At 43.3% G+C, this 20,439-nt stretch overlaps 1 protein-coding gene across 1 annotated transcript in view; it reads right to left on the bottom strand.

The window, feature by feature from the left end:
* Nucleotides 1-2,706: 2,706 nt before the first annotated feature.
* Nucleotides 2,707-20,439, bottom strand: part of pudp (pseudouridine 5'-phosphatase) — a 36,646-nt gene continuing 18,913 nt past the window's right edge. The window contains exon 4 of the mRNA XM_015957815.3: nt 2,707-3,304. Coding sequence (XP_015813301.3) covers nt 3,128-3,304 — 177 coding nt within the window. The 3' untranslated portion in view covers nt 2,707-3,127. The remainder of the gene's footprint in view (nt 3,305-20,439) is intronic.

Genomic DNA, 20,439 nt, shown 5'->3' on the forward strand with positions numbered 1-20,439 from the left:
CACAGACTACCCTTTAACAATAACACAGTACACACGAGGGGCAGGTTAGTTAATGTGAAACACCTGTTTACAGTTTACTGTTATTAATTATCATCACGTTGTTTGAAATGGTTTAACATAAAAACCTCTCATACTCTTTGGTTTAACTCAGGGGGAAACCTGACAGAAGATATCTTATTTAATATCCTTTAAATCAAGCCAGCTGTAGTGTTTTCTCACAGCGTTTAATCATTAAATAGACATGGTTATATTAATGTGCAATCCTTTCATCCATCAGCGATCTCACCTTCAAAAACAGTCTGTGATTGCTACACAGACTGATCCATGCTATCACAGTTGCTCTATGACCAAAAAGGAGGGACTCATTTGTTCAGCTCCTGCTGACCTGAAGTGATGCTGTCAAATATAACACAACACAGGAATAAATGCAGCAACACTTACATCACAGCTTCCAGATGGAGGGTTCAATCCATCTTCGCTCAGGGGAACAGCAGAGCCCAAACTGAAACGTCTGCATACGCTCAATTCAGAAGAGGCCTAAGACTATTTCTGGGCTCAGTGTCCAGGTAGAGTTTTAGGATTAGTACTTTCATCAAAAACCAGCTGTAGCAAGTCCCATGCATGGCTACTGCCATCTAGTGGATGGTCTGGTGGGCAAGTTTTATTTACTGTTTCTGCTGCTTCCTACAGTTAGTGCCTCTCTCAGGGACTAGAGAGTCCTCTATTAGTGTCCTGTGAATATATGTAGAACGAGTCTGAGACAGCTGCAGCTGCTTGCATTTCGCTCCAGCACTGCCACTCGTCTCCCTTTCCCCCGCAGCCGTGCGCGCACCGCCTCCAGCTTCTTAAGTTTTAATGAGGGCAAAACAGAGGTAATCGTTTTTAGTGTAAGTGCTAGTCATGCCTCTAAACAGGAAATTGAGTTCTCTTCGCTGGCCCCTTATAAAAAAGAGCTAGTCATTAATCTGGGTGTAAAGTTGAATGCATCACTAAAGCTAGAGACTCATAAAATGGAGTGGTGCATTCTTGTTTTTTTCATCTTCGCCGTTTATCCAGGATCAAGCCATAGTGTCACAAGCTCATCTGGAGAACATAGTCCATGCTTTTATTACTTCTCGCCTAGACTACTGCAACTCCTTTTACGCCGGAGTTAGCAAGGCTAAACTTGATCGACTGCAGCTTGCACAAAACGCTGCTGCTAGATTCCTGACCGGTGTTCTGACTATCCGTGCTTCCTCGTCGAATTTTCCTACCAATGCGCATTTCAACAGCTGATTCAGTATGTCCAGGTTTACTGAAAATCGGTAGGTACTGTTAATTTATTTCATGAAAAAAGTGGATAGTGTTAGAAGCAGTTTAGTCATTTCATAAAAATTAACCCCTTAGTAGCTAAAAACATTTGAATATTCTCAGAACAATGACGATTTATCTATTACTTTCACCTATGTCGAGAAAGTGATTCATAAAAATGGAGATTTGTAAGACGTTAGCTCTTACCGTTCTATTTCTCTACCTAATCCTTTATTAGACAAATTAATCCACATAGAACAAACATGCTTTCCCCAATACTTATAGTTATTTGTTTGAATGTATAATTTTGGAGATTATTACACAACTATGATAAATTTATTAAATGTATAATATAAAACTTTTGGATATTAATTTGGGACTCCTTCAGAAACTGTAAATAGGAGAAATTTCAGGTTTACAGTATAATAATAATAATGACATTTTAGAAGCCATTTAGAAGCTAACTGTCAGGTAAACATACAGCAGGCAGTAATTTAATAAAACAACTTAAAGAAATACTTACTGTGACCTTCGACGAGTTGAAAGTAACTAGATAAGTGGCGAGATTAAACGTAAACTTCCACAGATAGTGCGTCTCGACTTGTGAACAGCCTGTGACACAACAATCAGCCTGTGCATTTCCCCAAAGTAGCACATTTCGACGGGGAGCACGAATAGTCGGAACACCGGCACCAGAAAGCGGGAACACATCACACCTGTCTTATACTTGTTTTTGTTTTCAAGTCTCTGCAGGGCTGTGCTCCAAGTTATTTGACTGAGTTACTCACCCAATATAAACCATCCCATGTGCTTAGGTCAGTCATCACAGCGAGACCTACTAGTTTACCCAAGACCAAAATGCTCAACTAGAGGAGGCAGGGCTTTTTCAGTGTTGGCCCCCAAAATATGGAATGGTCTTCCACTCGAGGTCTGACAAGCACCCCCACTGCCGGTTTTTAAGAGTCTGATGAAGACTCACTTTTACACAGTGGCGTTCCCTCAGCACACCAGCTAGCCATATTTTTAGATCATTTAGCTCATTTTAATTCAGTCTTACTTCACTTACTTTATCTTGTTTTTTTTATTATTGTCATTCGTTGCTCTCATCTCCTGCTTTTATCTGGTCTTATTTGTTATGACTATTTTTGTAGACCATTGAATGGGTCAGCTATGTTTTTAATGCATGTACAGCTCTTTGGCTTGCCTTCTGGCAGTTGGAATGTGCTATATAAAGTTGATAAGGATGATAAACATGATTTCCAGCTTTCAATCCAGTGATCACATGAAGTTGGTGCAGGACAACCAACCCAAGGTGAAGAAGCATAGTTTCCCCAAACCAGCAAGGCTGTCATGGAGAGAACCAGCCCCCCCATCCCCCACCCCCACCACCACCACAAGTAATAAATGCCAACGGAACACATTTAAATAGCTTTAATGACATAATAACATTTAAAGAACTCAACCGCTTAATGAACTCCAACATAATGACACAATAATGGTCTAGGCTGTCAACAGCTCAGTAACCAAAGCAAAACTTCCAATGATCCAGAGACTTCAGTCTGTTGACCAACGGATTAGAAACAGGCTTAACTCTGTTATACAGAAATTCAGGTGTTTACTTTGACCACAGAGCTGTCAATTGAACATTAATTGCACTGTTTAATTAATTAACCCCTCCCCCAAGAAAGATGAGAGACAGTCTTGTCTGACTGGATCAGCTGACAGGGAGGTCTGGGGTGGGCCACGATGTTCTCATTAACTCAGAAAGCACCATTTGTTCCTTTCATAGGATGGGTACAGAAACATAACCCAAACCAGTCTGACTTGGGCAACTGGTTCAGTCATACACCGGCAAGCCAAAGAGCTGTGGATCAAACTTCTCCATGCTCCTGAGTCTGAGTGTAGCCCCCTGGGTAAGGCTTGGGTCCAGGTTGTCATCAGGAATCATCACCACCTGCATTCCTGCAGCAAGCGCTGCCTGAACCCCATTAGGTGCATCTTCAAACACCAGGCACTGATGAAACAGGACAAGACAAACAAATATTCAGTATTACAAAGTGTGGAAGGGGCAAAGTTAATCTGACATCATAGGCCCAGCAAACATGTGGCTTTGGTTTCAAGTCAAGTCTCTGTCAAATGACTGACGTCCGCCATTTCATTACCAGGTAAACTTAAATAAATAAAAAACCTGAAAGGAAAATAAAGATCTGCAGTAAAACCTGAAAACAAAAACAAATTTAGAACCAAGAAACATTTCAAAGATCCTCAAACATGAATATTCAAGAGTATAAACCTGATCAGAATAAACGTCCCCTCTTTGTGTACATAAAACCATACATCCAATCTGTTTTCAGCCACTTATCTGTGGTCGGGTAGCGGGGGCAGCAGCCTAAGCAGACTTACCTCTCCCCTGCCACTTGGGCCAGCTCCTCTGGGGGGCAGTCTTTTTCTCTCTCTTATTCAGATCCAGGTCTCAGATGCAGCAGCCCAAGCATGGAAGCCCAAACTTTACCAACCCTACTCACTTTTACCAGCTCTGGGATCCAAGCTAGGGGTCTTCTCTCAGAAGGCATCCCTGGAAACCCTTCCTCGGGGAAGTGGTCAGTGGGCGTGCAAACCACAAGCTCAAACCGCTTCAGCTGGCTCCGCTTAAGATGGCGAAGAAACAGCCTCTCTTCTCCAGTAATTTAGAGTAGATTTTCCAGGGAGGTAGAAGCTTGTTATCCCACTACAAGCACAGGCACTACCTCTGCTTCCAATATGCTGCCAATATTAAAGAGGTGCATCAACCCAGACAGTCAAATGCTATTTTTTAGGACAGATTTTGTCATTCCTGGGGCACCTCCACTACTTAAATGTTTAACTACTTTGGTAATTTCTGCTCCATAAGTCGACTTACACCCAGAACACACGAGACACGGAAGCAGGACGAAGTGTCGCGAAACGCCGTGGAACGACGAGCGCTTCTAATCAACGCCCTTGTTAACCTACGCTCTCGGTCACATCAGCTGCAAAGCACCGCGAAGCCCCACGAAGCAATCGTTTCAGCATGAGCTCTCCCAGCTCTGGTTCCTCAATGGAATGTGTGTTGGTGAGATTGAGGATCTTTTCAACCCTTCTTCACGTGACTATGTATCCAGTTGTCTTCAGCAGCTCTGCTTCCCCACTGTAAACTGTGTGAGTGAGTTACTTACTCTTTCTCCAGACAGTTTGCAAGAACCTCTTTAGGGATGATCAATAGTCTTTCAACAATAGGAGAGCAGAACAAAACTGATTTAGGCTCAATCCCCCATTTCCATTGAGAGGTGGTCTTGACAGATTCGTCCCAGGAGACTCTTACTACTCAATTGGGCCTTCCAGATCTACGCGGGGTCTTCCCCGGACATCTGGTCAAATTCACCACCAGATGGTAATCAGCTGAAGGCTCTCCTATTTACCGAAGTGTTCAAAGCATGTGGCCAAGTGGTCCTGCTTGAACACTTTGGGGATGTTCCAAGTAAACTGAGCATGTTTTCCATTTTACTATGAAATGGGTTTTACTGTACAACACAGTGATTCTCACTTCATTTAAGTCTGACTGTGAGGGAGCACTTACAGAGTATCACGTACACCATCCAGGCGCTTCATCTCTGAATAGATTAGGATGTAAAATAAGACTGCATGCTGTTTGTTTCCAGCAAACAGAAGACAGAATTTATATCAGCAGTAATAAACAAAACCGTCACTACAGCTGAGACATATGACTGATGCTTATGTAAAGCTGAATGCTTTGTATGTTACTATATTTGTCAAAAACACACAACAACACAGTTCAGTTAGAAGAGGCAGAATGTGTGTTTATGTTCTGCAGTGCTGAGTGAATAAATGACAGTGACAGATTGCCCGTCGTATTGTTTAAATGATCCTGGAGCCTGGGGTTGTATGAGCCAAGAATGTGGAACATTTCCTCTTCAGTGATGTTGGAGGACAGAAATAAAGTGATGATACACACAAATGTTCAGGTTGGTTCAGAGGTTTTCTCCTCCTTAAGGCAAGTTTTAATGACTGCTGTGGATAAGATGGATGTGACATAACTGAAGGGAGGAAAACGGTGTCTGAGTTCTACGCAGAGCACATTATTAGCACACTGAAAGGTGTCTCAATAAACTAGGCTGCTGTAACGATCAACATGCTACATACCGTAATCACAGCTTAGGAGTAGGCAGCATGCCATACAAACTCTGATCAATGGGGTTAGGATTAGTCCCACTTGGAATGTTACTGGAACCACTCAGATTATTGTTGGTACCACTTAAAACTGTTATTGACACCACTGAGGATATTATACATCACTGGCCAATAGTTTCTACACACTAGGGCTGCTCGATTATGGCAAAAATAATAATCACGATTATGGTGACTGAAATTGAGATCACGATTATTTAGGACGATTTTTCAATTTATGTTGATTTTATTTGTTTTTATTCAGTCATAAAACTGCTCAGGGCACAATCAGGACGAAAATAAGAAACAAGATGATCACTAAAATAACTCCTGATTCCCAGTATAAAAAGACCAATATACTTATAGCTCATAGTTTATGACCCAAGGGCTATGACCTTGGTTTAACTCATTTAAGTCTAACCAGTACAGACCCAAATACCAATATCTTGCAAATACTGACAGCAAGAATTATACTGTGGCATTCATAACAAATACATGCAAATAAATTGATGGTCACAAAAAATTGCATAATACGTATTTAGTCGTGTCAAGGTGCTGTAGGAGAGTGCACTAGCACCGTATCCTCAGAGAGATTAGTTATTATTTATCAGCGTGAGGAACTTATTTCTACCTTATTTATAAACTATTTATTTACAAGTCCATCAGTTAATGTAATAATTGTCCCAACCACAGCTGCACCCCCCACCCCCAACCCGGTCTCACAGCAATCGGGGCAAGCTGCACGTGTGTTTAGCGCGCCGCACGCGCACATTTAGCCGTTTTTAGTGGCTCAGGAGTCCGCAGGTGCGGTGTGTGTGTCACTCACTCTGGTTGCTCCAACAAGGAGCCGGCTCCGAGAGCTGTTTTTTTAGCGACCGACATCGCTACATCATTCCCTTTCCTAATGTCCTGAAGAACGGTCCGGAGAGCAGGCGGTGTTTAGCTAACCTGCAGGAAACGTCGACGATAGTTATCCAGAAAGTAGCTAAGGGTTACCAGAGATGTTTCTGAGGTGTTCACTAGATACTTTTAAGTTAAAAAGTCAAGAAGGGGGTCTGAAAAGCTGCTAGAAATAGCGTCAAAGTCGCTAAATTGGCAACACTGTGGGAGGAGCGCTTCATTTGCAACTCGGGGCAGCGCAAGCGGGAGGAGCAAATAATCGGCTTGTTTTGTTTTTTATAATCGTTCAAAACTCAGATCGTAATCGTGATTAAAATTCGATTAATTGAGCAGCCCTACTACACACCTTCTCATTCAATGTGTTTTCTTTATTTTCATGACAATTTACATTGGGAGATTCTCACTGATGAACACATGTGGAGTTATTTACTTAACCAAAAAAGGTGAAATAACTGAAAACATGATTTATATTCTATTTCCTTCAAAATAGCCACCCTTTGCTCTGATTACTGCTTTGCACACTCTTGGCATTCTCTTAATGAGCTTCAAGAGGTAGTCACTAGGGATGTCCAGATACAACTTTTCCACCTCTGATACGATATCGATATTGCAGCCTTCAGTAATGACCGATAACGATATCAATCTGATAGGATATCAGCACAAATAATCTATACTTTTACCTATTTCGTAGAGTGGAAATGTATGAAAGGCTTGATCGTTATTTTACTCAATCGGAGAACAAGAAATGACATTTTTTTCTTAACCATTGGTTGCAAAACTGTGAACCTTAATACACTGCTTATATCGGAGACTTTTGATGCCATCCGATATAATCCGATACAGTGTTTTTGGGCTGATATCAAATTACTTTCGATATTAAGATTGGAACGGGACATCCCTAGTAATCACCTAAAATGGTTTTTCAACAGTCTTGAAGGAGTTCCCAGAGGTGTTTAGCACCTGTTGGCCCCCTTGTAAATAGTTATGGTCAAGAAAATAAAGAAAACACCTTGAATGAGAAGGTGTGTCCAAACTTTTGGCCTGTAGTGTATATTAGTGAGCTTATTGCTAGTAGTGGTGATGTTATCGTTGGTACTAGTGAACGCGCTTACCTGTGCATCATTAAACTGAACTAGATAATGTGACTGGAGCCAGACTTCCTCTGTGTGTTAAAGGCTCAGCTTAGCTGGGACCTTCGTCTTCCTGAAGTGACGAAAGCCACAATTTAACAGGTGCAACACCTTCAAACATGTTTATGTGGAGTGTTGCATCAATAGTATTTTATTATTGTGAAATATTGTGCTTGTTAAATATAAACACTGCAAATGAAAGGACTTTACATCCAGAACCAGATGTCTTAAAGGAGGTCTTTATGATATTGTTGAATTAAGTTGAGTTTTCCAGATCAAGCAACTGAACAAATGAGTACTGCAGTCTGTTTGACTGCAGTTTTCAGTTCCTAAGTATCCTGAGTAAATTCACAGCAAACAGAAGGTGTGTTTTCATCAGCAGGAAACTTTCCTCTGTTTAAACAGAAAGCATACGGCTCACAGGAAAGCCCCCAGAATGCCCAGAGACTTCATCAAACATCAGAACTGAGCCAGAATTAGACTCGGCACATCTCTCAGCTCCAGAGCTGGAGCCTGCAGCAGGATTTACTCACTCATTTAAAGTCTGGGCTGATAAAATTAAAACGATTCACACTGACACAGCTGTATCCAGATATGAGTTGGCACAAGCAAAACAGATAACACAGGGGTAACTAAAAGAGCAGGTGACTCACTGAACACTGGCTATAAAGCATGGATAGACTGGGACCAACCCAGTGCAGACAAGGACGCATGCTGCTGTTTATCCATTCACGCTGAGAAGGGTGTTAAGCAGCTTGAGGTAAGAGAGAGAGAGAGAGAGAGAGAGAGAGAGAGAGAGAGGGGTGTAGGCAAAGAAATGTGCAGATTGTGTGAGCTTCGGTGGGGCAGATGCGATCATGAGCAGCAAAGTTAACTGTATATTTAAAAATTAAGCACAACCCAACCTGACCAGCAGCAATCCCAGAGTGGGACAGTTCAGGGGCCAGGGCGCTGGGAAATGTCCCGGTGCTACGATGGCCAGTCCATCTTTGTTTTACAGGGTTAAAACTAGAATGTTTAAATTCTCATCAACTGATCACTTCCTGGTGGTGAGTTGAATACGGTTGTGTTGGAGAATGGGAGAAACTCCTGGTAAAACCAAATGAGTTGTGAAGCTGAAGCGCTTAAACCTTGCCACCATGCCTCTTGTGAACACAAGTCATTTTTGTGTACAATTTATTTTTAGTTTTAGGTGCCTACCTCCATCTGACTGTAGCATTTGTATCAACAGGTTACAAAGTTAAAGTTGTTTGAGGCAGCAGTAGCTCAACAGGTTGAGCGGGTTGTACAGTAATCGGAAGGTTGCAGGTTCGATCCCAGCTCGGACAGAGAATTCTGCTGTTGTGTCCTTGGGCAAGACACTTAACCCACCTTGCCTGCTGGTGGTGGTCGGGCAGCTGTGGCTACATCGTAGCTTATCACCATCAGTGTGTGAATGTGTGTGTGAGTGGATGAATGATACACTGTAGTGTTAAGTGCTTTGGAGTCCTTACTCTGAGAGGCGCTATACAAGTGCAGGTCATTTATCATAAGCGATCATCTTGTCTTTATTAATAGACGGCACATAGCTGATCACACTTTAGACTAGAAGCTAATGATGGTATATTAGAGCATCCTGGTGCAATAAGCTAAACTTTTATGAATGACACGATTAGTCGACTACTAAAATAGTCAATTGTAGCAGCCCTAAAGATGTTGCAGTGAGAAGAAGTGGAGAAAAAAATCAAAATACAAAAAATGAAATGGCCAGGGGTGCACGTAAACTATTTTCTACAATTTTTAAGATATTTATCAATAATTATCGATATCAATCAATATAAAAAAAGTTAATCGATATACTTTTTTCTATATCGTTCAGCCCTAAGTTCATGTGACTGAGCGACGTCATGATGCACACACTGATTTGGACTGAAGTCCAAACATGGATTTTCTTTATGGAAGAGCAGTGCAAATGCTTGCTGGAAGAGAATTGTGAATGGTCTTTTTGTTAAAATGTGTATTTGTTGTTTGTTAGAGTGTTAAAGTGTTAAAAAGAAGCCTTATTTTTGTTTCCCTGTGGTGCCCACTATGTGGTATTTTATGTTTTTGTCAAAAAAAAGGGCTACTGGGTTTCTTTCTTTGAAGAGTTTGAGTTGGAAATGAAATGAATCGCTGCTGCATTTGGACGCACACTGAGGAGGAAGCATTTGCTCACAGCCAGAGGTCACATGATCCATTTATCCCAGTTACATTTGTTTAGAAAAAAAGAAATAATCATTCAATAATATTGTTAAATTTCCAGTAATTTAAATTCATATTTAGTTCAAACAAGCTCAACATATTGCCCCAGTAACATGCAAACAGTGCAATTTAATGATTTCACTTAAAAGTATCTTTCCGGAGTTATCATGTATGATTTTTCAGAAATCCGTAAAAGTGATTATCTTACCATGTACTGTGATTTATTAGCAATACGTCTTGTTTTGTGTGTGTGTGCTAAGCACGGCCCCTGCCCCGCAGAGCTCCATGCAATAGGAAACTGAGCGACGACCAGAACTAACCAATAGCGTTAGACCAGGGGTCGGCAACCCGCGGCTCTTCCATCCATCGGATGCGGCTCTCTGTGCTTGTAAAATAATGAATGGATATTTAAATAAAAAGCTTTATATTTTACTGCATTAATTTTACATCTGTATGCCAATTCTAAATGTAAAGATTGTCTGCGTAAACCTGAACAGGTCCAACCCGGTCTTACTGTGTGACCGGGTTGACGCGTCACGCTTGTGCGTAATCATATAGGTGCTTTCTGAGCTGACGAGGATGTGAGATTCTGGGACTCTCCTCAGCCAGGCTCCTGGATGTGTCGCCACATTGGAGACAGGAACAAGCACTATTCAGCCAAAGTTTCATAATCAGGGAACATTTTCTAAGTGACAAGTCTCGCTTCAGTCGGAGGAATCTTCCTGCATGCGCTCTGGTTCTGCGACGCGCTCCAAGCCCCTCTCCACATCTTCAGCTCGCTGTGCACCTTATGTACGCGCTGACAGTGAGCTGCGCTGAGCGGTGTCCAGCTCAGATGTTCAGATGGGAATCTTTTCTTGAGTGATTTAGCTACATCTGCGATGTGCGAAACGAATAAAATGTCAGTTCGTCTGCATGCGTCGGGGTAATTCTTTCTTTCTCCGTCAAAATAAACGGTCAAATACGGGAACTGTCCGGTCAACACAACACAAGCCCTGCTTTTGACTGTTCTGTTTTCTTGTGAAAATTGTTGCAAAGAGATAAAATTAAACTTGATTAACACCAGAGCCAGGCGCACTGCGCCGTTGTCTCTGTCACTGTAAATGAGGGAAACAAATTGATTGGATCCTTTTCTGACCTTCCCCACCTACAAAGTTTAATTACAACAATCAAACGTGACAGAGCCTGGATTTGTATTCTGAACAGTCTAAACATGTTTAAAAGAAACGTATGACAAAAGTGGCACCTGCTCAGTAAAACCACCAACAGGGTGAAAAATATCAAAATATTGTAGGCAGAGACGGGCTACAACTTCTGGATCCACTTATATAAATCGTTTTATTGATTATCTTTTTATGAAAGATAACTTTGACGTGCACGAGCGACCGGTACTGGCTGCTGTCACCTGTTGTGATCTGTTAAAGCAGCTCTCTGCTGTCTGAGGGTAGGCCCCGCCCACAACGCCGCAGCTGCTGTGGCTCCCAGTGTTGTCTTTACTGTGGGAAACAGGTAATAATGGCTCTTTGATGGGAACAGGTTGCCGACCCCTGCGTTAGACTATCGCTTACTTCATGTTTAAGGAATACCTCAGCTGATGCAGAGTTGATGAACTTTTCACGGACAAGTAAGTCTCTAAAATATAAATATATGAAAACACAACATGACATGAGAATAATACTTGTAAAACAATGTGTTCGCTCCGTTTGTTGACTACAGAAGCACATAAATAAACAAGAAATGTGAAGTCGCCATCTTAAAAAAAACAGAAGGGCTGTGTCTCAATTCAGGGTCTGCATCCTACGTCGGCCGGATTCGTCGGCCGGTTACGTCACAGCGCCGCGACTCGGCCTGTCCCAATTCGAAGACTCCTTCAAATGCGGTCGACGAATGCGGCCTTCTTTTCGCCTGAATGAAGGATGGGTCGGGTGTATCCTTCAATAGGTAGCATTTCCCAAGATGCCTTGCGGGCCGGCCAGCAGAAAAACTTAAAAACAATGGCGGACAGTGAAGCGGGAGCTGTCGGAGAGGATTGCGCATATAAATGTCAGTATAAACTTGAAAACTATTAGGTTAAGGACTTTTTGTGATACATGAACGTTATTTTAGTTTGAAATGTTACAGTAAGAGTGCTTGTATTGCGGTCTCGGCTCGTATGTTCGGCCGCTCGGTGTCGTACTTCTCCCGCTACGTTTCCCCCCTGATTTCAATAGAAGTTTGTATTTTAGGAACAAAAGAGAAAACCAGGGAATTTATTAAGCTTTGGGCGGTGATGGACCACATGATCACCGGAGCAAAGTATTCGGCGGCTGTGGCATGGAGGTACAATAACATCTCATATTTTAAAAACTCGTTTGAGTTTATTTTTTCTGCGAAAACATGAAAGGAATAACCCGTTGTCCTCTTTTCTCTTCCTGTTTCTTTTCTTACATGTTTGTTAAGACTATTCTGGAGAAAATGGGCATCCAGGGGAAGGTGCCAGCGATGACCAGCTTCTGGAGCTGATCAGGGAGGACATGAGGCTGCAGAGGGAGGCAGAGCAGCAGAGGGCACAGGAGAGAAGGAAGAACTTTGACAGGCTTTTTACTTTGCTAGAAAAAAATGGTTAATAAAGATTAAACATGTACATATAAAAGAAATATCTAAATAAAATCAGTTCTGCATTAAACTCTTTTTGCAGTTGTTTTCTAAATTTGGGTCTCTGGGGGTTAAAAAGCTAAATAAAACGTTGAGCTCCATCGTTTAAAGTTCCTTCTCCCTTCTGCCCAGCGGTTCCACGGTTGCTAGGCGACGGAACGTTCGCGGAGGGAGTTCACGAAGGCTAGGCCTGTCCAAATTCACAGCCGTTAACATCCGGTCTACCCGGCCGACGGAGGACGCAGCCCACGTCGGCCGGGTGGGCTGGGTCCTTAGAAGGATGCAGACCCTGAATTGAGACACAGCCAAGGAGAAACTAGTTGTGTGATGTGCTTGTCAGCCACTAGATGGTGCCATCGGATAAAAGACATACCCCAGAAAGAGACTAAATTGGGAACATTTCACCTGCTGCTGACCAAACCTGAACTGGTCACCTGCTTGTGCGTAACCAAATGTCTCTAGGGAGTTTGCAGAGTGTGTCAGAGGCACTCCGAGCTCCGCTTCAACATGCCCTTGCACACACTGTCAGCAGCGAGATGCGTAAAGTGTAAAATAATGCTCAGATACGCTGTTACCTCCGCGATGTTCTCTGTGCGTAATGTGTTAAGTGTTACCGCCTAGAAGACAGAGGGTGGCAGAGTTGCTTAACAGCTGTTTGTTGGTTAAAAGCTCCCGCCAACCCCCATTAGCTTTGCTTAGTTCAGTTAGGTTCTAGCTACATCAGCTGAGTTTGATAGGTGCCAATCAGCTGCCCCCATCCTCACAGCACTGTTCTCAGCTCCAGGGGTGACCAGGCACATGAATGCAGCTTCAATTCAGCTATCAGAAACCTACGGGTGATGTCGCGGAGGGTTTGTCCATCTTATACGTACTGTCTTTGGTTACAGTGTGGTAAAATGCAGTAAAATGGATGAAAGCCAGTAAGAACAAGGGAGGAGAGCAGATCCTCATTGCTGCAATGTTGCAGCATCATTATGTGCACATCCAAAAGTCTGGGTCCAGGAGGGAATTCTACCCTGTGTGAAAACCTTTTTTCCTTTATGATTCAGACTGGAAGCTTCCCCTAAATCACCGCAGCTTTGAAGAAGGGTGCAGCAGCAAACCGTTAAAGAATGAATGCTGGTCATTCAGAGTGGTTCATCTGAAATCATTTTCAATCTGAGAAAAGAATCTGGAGACAAACTGTTAAGACGTGTCTGAAAGACTCCCGAAGACATTCCTCCAAAACAAAATAGTTATGCATTACCACTTTGCTTATTTATACTAGAGGTCACATAAACTGTACAATTGTTTTGTTTAAACCAAAATGATTTCTTCAATTTTATGAATGGAGAACCAGTAAGTATGTGAATGCCTGGTGTGAAAACCCGCTCTGCAGAAATGATGTACAGCTGCTACTCTTGCTGTTAAAACATGTTGCTCATCTGTGACTTAAGCCATGATGAAACCAGGACAGGAAGAGGAGCTCCACTAAAACCATATGGCGTAAAACATCACAACACAACACAACACAACCCCTGGAGATGGACCATATAGTGCTCTTGAAGGGAACACCAAAACACAAATAGAAACCTGGATGTTGCCGGGTGTTAAACTCTATGGTTAAAGGGTCAGGTCTCCTCTGATTTACATAGATGGATCCAGAAGTCCCAGTTTTGTGATTAATAGATATCCAACAGCATATCAGAGACATTTAGAAAGAATGAACCAATTAATACACATCTAAAATCAAACTGAGTGGTTTGAGCAACTCAGTGGTCCTGAATTCACTACACACCAGTGTTTAGTACCGTGGATCTTCACTGGGTGTTTCACAATGTCAAGGCATCTGGCCTCACAAGACATCAACTTGTGAGGCCACTGCTTACAAGGACACTGTCCTTTCTTGGTCAAAGGAAACGGTTCAATGGAACAGACTTGCATCACGTGTCCGCCGCGGAAGCTGCGGTCACGGGAAATCACGTGACACAGTAGATAACATTATATTTTATTTGTATAAGTTTATTAGAGCTGGGCAATAAATCAAACATGTATTGTTTTCGAAATGGAGATCATTTTTCCCATGTCAATAAATTGGATAATAAAAAAATGAAAAGATGTGTGTAGGTTGGCAACGTTCATGTCCCTTTAAGAAGCTGTACCACCTTAAGTCACGTAAAGATGTGACTCAACGTAATACATGTGACAGCCTTATCTAGTGGACAACTTTTGTTTCTTTGCATACCTGTACTTATCGTCCATTTATCACTATCGAGGTGAAATCCTCAATATATCATGATATTGATATTAGGCTATATCGCCAAGCCCTAAATGAGATATCTAATGAGCATTTTACTTTTTAATTTGTGTATATATTTGTTAAATATGTAAATGGTAAATGGCCTGTATTTGATATAGCGCCTTCTAGAGTCCTGGCTCTAGAAGGCTCTTGGCGCTTTACAACACAATCAGTCATTCACCCATTCACACACACATTCACACACTGGTGGGGATGAGCTACAATGTAGCCACAGCTGCCCTGGGGCGCACTGACAGAGGCGAGGCTGCCGAGCACTGGCGCCACCGCTCCCTCCGACCACCACCAGCAGGCAACGTGGGTTAAGTGTCTTGCCCAAGGACACAACGACAGCGACAGACTGAGCGGGACTCGAACCTGCAACCTCCCGATTGCGGGGCGAGCACTTAACTCCTGTGCCACCATCGCCCCATGTAAGCGAGTTACTACCTGCTAGCCACCGAAGCTGCAACTACTGAGCAACTAACCAACCATAGCTAACGTCTTTGGTATAAAAAAAATTCAGATATCAACCCAATAGCTATAATTAGTTGACTTACATTTAAACTTGAAATTTGCCCCTGAAGTAGCTGCCAGCTTCTGATCCACCGTCTTTTTGAAAATACTGCGGTGTACTCTGGGAAATTTTTGACCAAGGCTAGGCTAGAAGATACCTCCTGTGTATCCTTGCTCAGCTAGCTAAATGGCTAACAAATGGAGAACAGATGGCTAAGTAGAACATGAACATTGTAACAAGCCTTGGTGACGTATCCTGAACATGTATCTCTTACGCAACTGGGGAGGGGCCAAAGCATCAAGGTGAGGTTCCTTGGCACTGAGAAACACCCACCGTGTCTTCCAATCAGGAAGTCCAAATTCCAGTTTTAGTTCTGCATCATTTGTTTGTTAACTGGTGAAATTAATTTGATATGATATGTATCACGATACGGGGAGACGATACAATATATCCCAATATATTGCGATACATTCAGTCAGACGTTATTAGCAATTTTTGTTTGACTGAAATTAATGTAGGAATATTCAATAAATAGACCAAACGGATACTTAACATGTTTAACATGAGGTATCTGAAGCATAACAGAGGGATTTACATTTCAATGGTGGACACAAAACCCATTGGACATTGCTGCCAACTAGCAGTCAGCGTTTGAATTACAACAAAAGAAAAAAAAACACAAATGTTTACATGTAAATTCTTCCAAAAATTAGACATATGGCTTTTGAATATCGATATAATATCACAGGGAAAAAAATCACAATATTTTGTCATATCAATATTTTCTTACATCCCTACTGGTGTCTGAGGAATGACTGGCGCAGTTGAAGCACCTTTACTCAACGAAAGAAAAGGTTTGTCCCATTTTTGTCACAGCATCTAAAACCAGAAAAGAAAACTGAAAACCCAAGAACATTTTTAACAAAAACACAAAATGATAAAACTACAGCAACAACCTGCTGATAGAGTGGTGTCACTCTCAAAAACTTTCTGCCTCACATCATAAATGCGGGAGGACATAAAATCTAATGAACTGATGACTCCATCAGATATGAAGATAGACGCTGGTTCTTATTCTGAGTTTCCTGCTGTTTGTTTACATGATTCCTTCAGGCTTCAGTTTTTATGACATATATGCTAATATTTAAGATTTTGGGGATTCCCTGGTATTTATTACAGCATTAGCCTCCATCACCACCAAGACGCACGCATCTTTACAATAATGATGGGAACTCCGGCTCTTTTAAGAGAACCGGTTCTTATGGCTCGGCTCACTAAAATAAACCGGCTCTTTCGGCTCTCAAACAGCTCCTCGCATTTTTTTTACTTTTTAAATTATCTCCAGAAAATTATGTAAAATGTGTGTTAAATTATTGACCAATCTACAAACTTTCATTAAACCAACTTTTCATTGTTTAAAGGGAGACTAGGCAGTTTGGGCCTGGTTTTAGCACCTCTAGTGTTCGTTTAGTAGAACCAAAAGCAAAACTCATCTCCTCTCTGTGTGAAACGTCTCCCCAGCCGCCGTTAGCATCTACAGAAGGGATTCATCGCTAAATCAAACACATCAGATGTGTTCATGATCTAAAACATGCAGGGAATCTGCTGGAAGCAGACTGCAGCTCCAGGTATGTCAGCTAAACAGTGGCCCGCCATGCTGAAGGTGTGTGATATTCTGGCTACAGAGAGCGGTGGGGTCTGAGTGACTTTTCATTAACCCTGTAAAGGGTCATTTTAGCACATACTGGCTCAAGAAAAGGATTTAAAATGTGAAAAAGTTGCATAGTATCCCTTTAACTAACTTCTAACTATCCAACACTAAACAGAGTGCAACAAAATAATTTTTAAATAACAAAAACAAAAAAAAACTCTAAGTAAAATACTTATAGACAATTATTTACAGGAAAATAACTTTGAAACACTAAGATAATCACACAGGAACATTTGTAGATTCTGCTTGAAAAGATATATTTGCTTTGCATAGTCCACACTCTTCCTATGAATTGTCAATATTGGTAAAATGTGTTCAAATCTGGCTGCATTTGCTGCTTAAACTCATGTCCTCACCTTCGTGTAGCCTGTTTTTTCTCACCATCCTGCGCCTGCTACTCTGTGAGTTTGAAACCATGACCTGTCTGTAAGCCCCGCCCCTCACCTCCTCCTCCTGCTCGCTGCAGATGAGAAGAGACGAGGGCTCATTGAGGAGTTGACCAATCGCATGCGGCTTAAACATGGAGAGAGAGAAAGGTAGCGAGACAGAACAAAAATGGTAAATGGCCTGTATTTGATATAGCACCTTCTAGAGTCCTGGAACCCCCCAAGGCGCTTTACAACACAATCAGTCATTCACCCATTCACACACACATTCACACGCTGGTGGGGATGAGCTACAATGTAGCCACGGCTGCCCTGGGGCGCACTGACAGAGGCGAGGCTGCCGAGCACTGGCGCCACCGGTCCCTCCGACCACCACCAGCGGGCAACGTGGGTTAAGTGTCTTGCCCAAGGACACAACGACAATGACAGACTGAGAGGGACTCGAACCTGCAACCTTCTGATTACGGGGCGAGCACTTAACTCCTGTGCCACTGTTGCCCCAAAAATAAATGAATAAAAACTCCGACTTAGTAGTTGAGAGAGATGGCGCTTGCGCACGGTCACGTTGCGAGCTGCTCGTCCTCTTTACGCACTGATGCCTTGCATTTTATCGGTTTTTATTGGTGTTTTATTGGCTTTTATGCACTTTTCTTGTCGCTGATCCCTTTTTTGAATGGTGTGGATCCTCTGCTGACATATGATCGAGCTGCGGTGCTGAGGCTTCGTCCTTCCGTTGATGTAGCCGGCAGCGCGCGCTGGGAACCGGGCTGTGCGAGCTATGAACCTCACGGACGATGCTGCTGGTTGAACTGCCCGCGCGCTCTCTCCACCCAAGCCGTGATGTGTCGGCCCTCTGTCCGCCCCAGCTCGAGAAGGAAGCATCGGAGAAGACGAGGAAAGAGAGGTAGCCGGCGCGTGAGACGTCGGCCTGGATCCCTGAACAAGCGGCTGCCCCGATCCGGCCCAGCTTCTGACCCGATGGTCCCGAGATGTCTCCTGGATTACTCGGCGCCCTGCCCAGGGAACTCGGCCGGCTCTGATGGTGTATCGGCACCGCGCCACGGCCGATCGGCTCGAAGATCTCGCCAGACTGGGGTTTGCTGGGAGAATCTGCGCTCGGTTACGGGCACAGAGTTAGAGGGGACTGGGTCCGTGCGCGATCTCTGTGCTGCAGCCCCGCTGCAGACCCGGTTTGGTTTGGTCAATGCCAGGTCTGTGCTGAACAAAACTTTTATTCTTCGTGACTTTTTTATTCAGCATGACCTGGGTTTTCTCTGCATCTGTGAGTCCTGGATCCCGTTTGGTGACACGAGTTCCCTACTCGAGCTCATACCACCTGGCTGCTCGTGTTTTAATATCCCCAGGTCACGGGGCAGAGGTGGAGGGCTGGTTGTTGTTTTTAAATCCAGCTTTCCTTGTAAACAGCTTACACCCACCATGTCATTTTCTTCCTTTGAACTGTGCTTATTTGAGCTGTGCATCTCCCCCCGCCTGCTCGTTGTGCTGATTTATCGGCCTCCAAAGACTGACTCTAACTTCCTTCATGATTTCTGTGATCTTGTGGCAGACTGCATCCTAAAACATGATTATGTCCTATTTTTTGGTGATTTTAACATCCATATCTGCTGTCCTGATAATGTGCTTGCTAAAGGTTTTTTTAATTTGCTAGAGTCATTCAATCTAACTCAATGGGTATCATCCCCAACTCATGCCAGGGGTCACACCCTGGACCTGGTTATCTCTTATGGTCTACCCATCATGAACCTTGTGACTTTGCCTCCTGTGTTCTCTGACCACTCTCCAATACTCTGTGATGTTACGTTGCCATGTCCTGTCCCTGTGTGTGAAGCTCCAGCTACTAGGTTCAGAGCCCTGGATGCAGAAACTATTTCAAAGTTTGTGGACTGTATGTCCGTAAGGTTAGAGACCTTTAACCCAGATCCATCTAACGTTGATCACTATTCACAACACTTTGATGTACTTTGTAATCAGGTCCTGGACGTGGTTGCCCCTCTCAAGCTTTGCAAGTCTCGGCCTAGGAGGGAGCCTTGGCTCTCTGATGTCACACGGGCTTGTAGGCGGGCGTGTAGATCCTCTGAGAGAAAGTGGAAAAAGGATGGCCTACAGGTCTCGCGTGAGTTGTTCAGAGCATCTCTGGTTGCTTATCAGGATGCAGTGAGGGCCGCCAGAATGGCCTATTTTGCAGAGATCATTGAGACAAACTCCAATAATCCTAAGATTCTCTTCAAAACGCTAAACTCAGTTCTGGTGTATCAGGAGCCTAGCACCATGTCTCCTACAGCTGCTGGAAACTCTGAAGCTTTTCACAAATTCTTTGTTGATAAAGTATCGGGCATTAGAGCAGTCATTTCTGGTAACTCTGTTGACCCTGTTCCAGTTCATCCATTACCACCCACCCTGAGCTCCCTCAATACAGTTTCATACTCTGAGCTGAGTAAGCTAGTTGCGAGGCAGAAGCCATCTGGCTCTCCACTTGACGTTCTACCGCCTCATCTCTGGAAGGCTGCCTTTCCGTGCCTTGGCCCATCACTTGGTCAGATTATCAATGGGAGCCTCAGCACAGGTGTGGTCCCAGCTGCTTTGAAAGCAGCAGTTATTCGGCCGACCCTGAAGAAACCTGGTGCTGATGTCTCTGTGATCGAAAATTACAGGCCTATCTCTACCCTGCTCTTTACATCTAAACTGCTTGAGAAAGTCGTTTATCAGCAGCTGGTCTCACATTTAGCTGACTCTGATCTGTTTGAGGTTTTCCAATCAGGGTTCAGGTCTGGCCATAGCACAGAGTCTGCTCTACTGAGGGTCCTAAATGACATCTATCTATCACTAGATCACGGAACATCTGTGCTGCTTCTGTTATTAGACCTGACAGCAGCCTTCAACACAGTTGACCACGCGATTCTACTCGATCGCTTGGAACGATGGGTTGGGATCAAAGGGTCAGCTCTGGACTGGTTTAGATCGTATCTCCAAAACAGGACATTCTGTGTTAAACTGGGTGATGTTTTTTCTTCTTGGGAGGGGCTCCGCTGGGGGGTCCCGCAGGGGTCGATCCTTGGTCCACTTTTGTTTGCCATTTATCTGCTACCTCTGGGGTCAATCTTTCGTAAACATGGCCTATCATTCCATCTGTATGCTGACGATTGCCAGATTTA

This window comes from Nothobranchius furzeri, chromosome 3 (genome assembly GCF_043380555.1).
Source record: "Nothobranchius furzeri strain GRZ-AD chromosome 3, NfurGRZ-RIMD1, whole genome shotgun sequence".
Taxonomy (NCBI): Eukaryota; Metazoa; Chordata; class Actinopteri; order Cyprinodontiformes; family Nothobranchiidae; genus Nothobranchius; species Nothobranchius furzeri.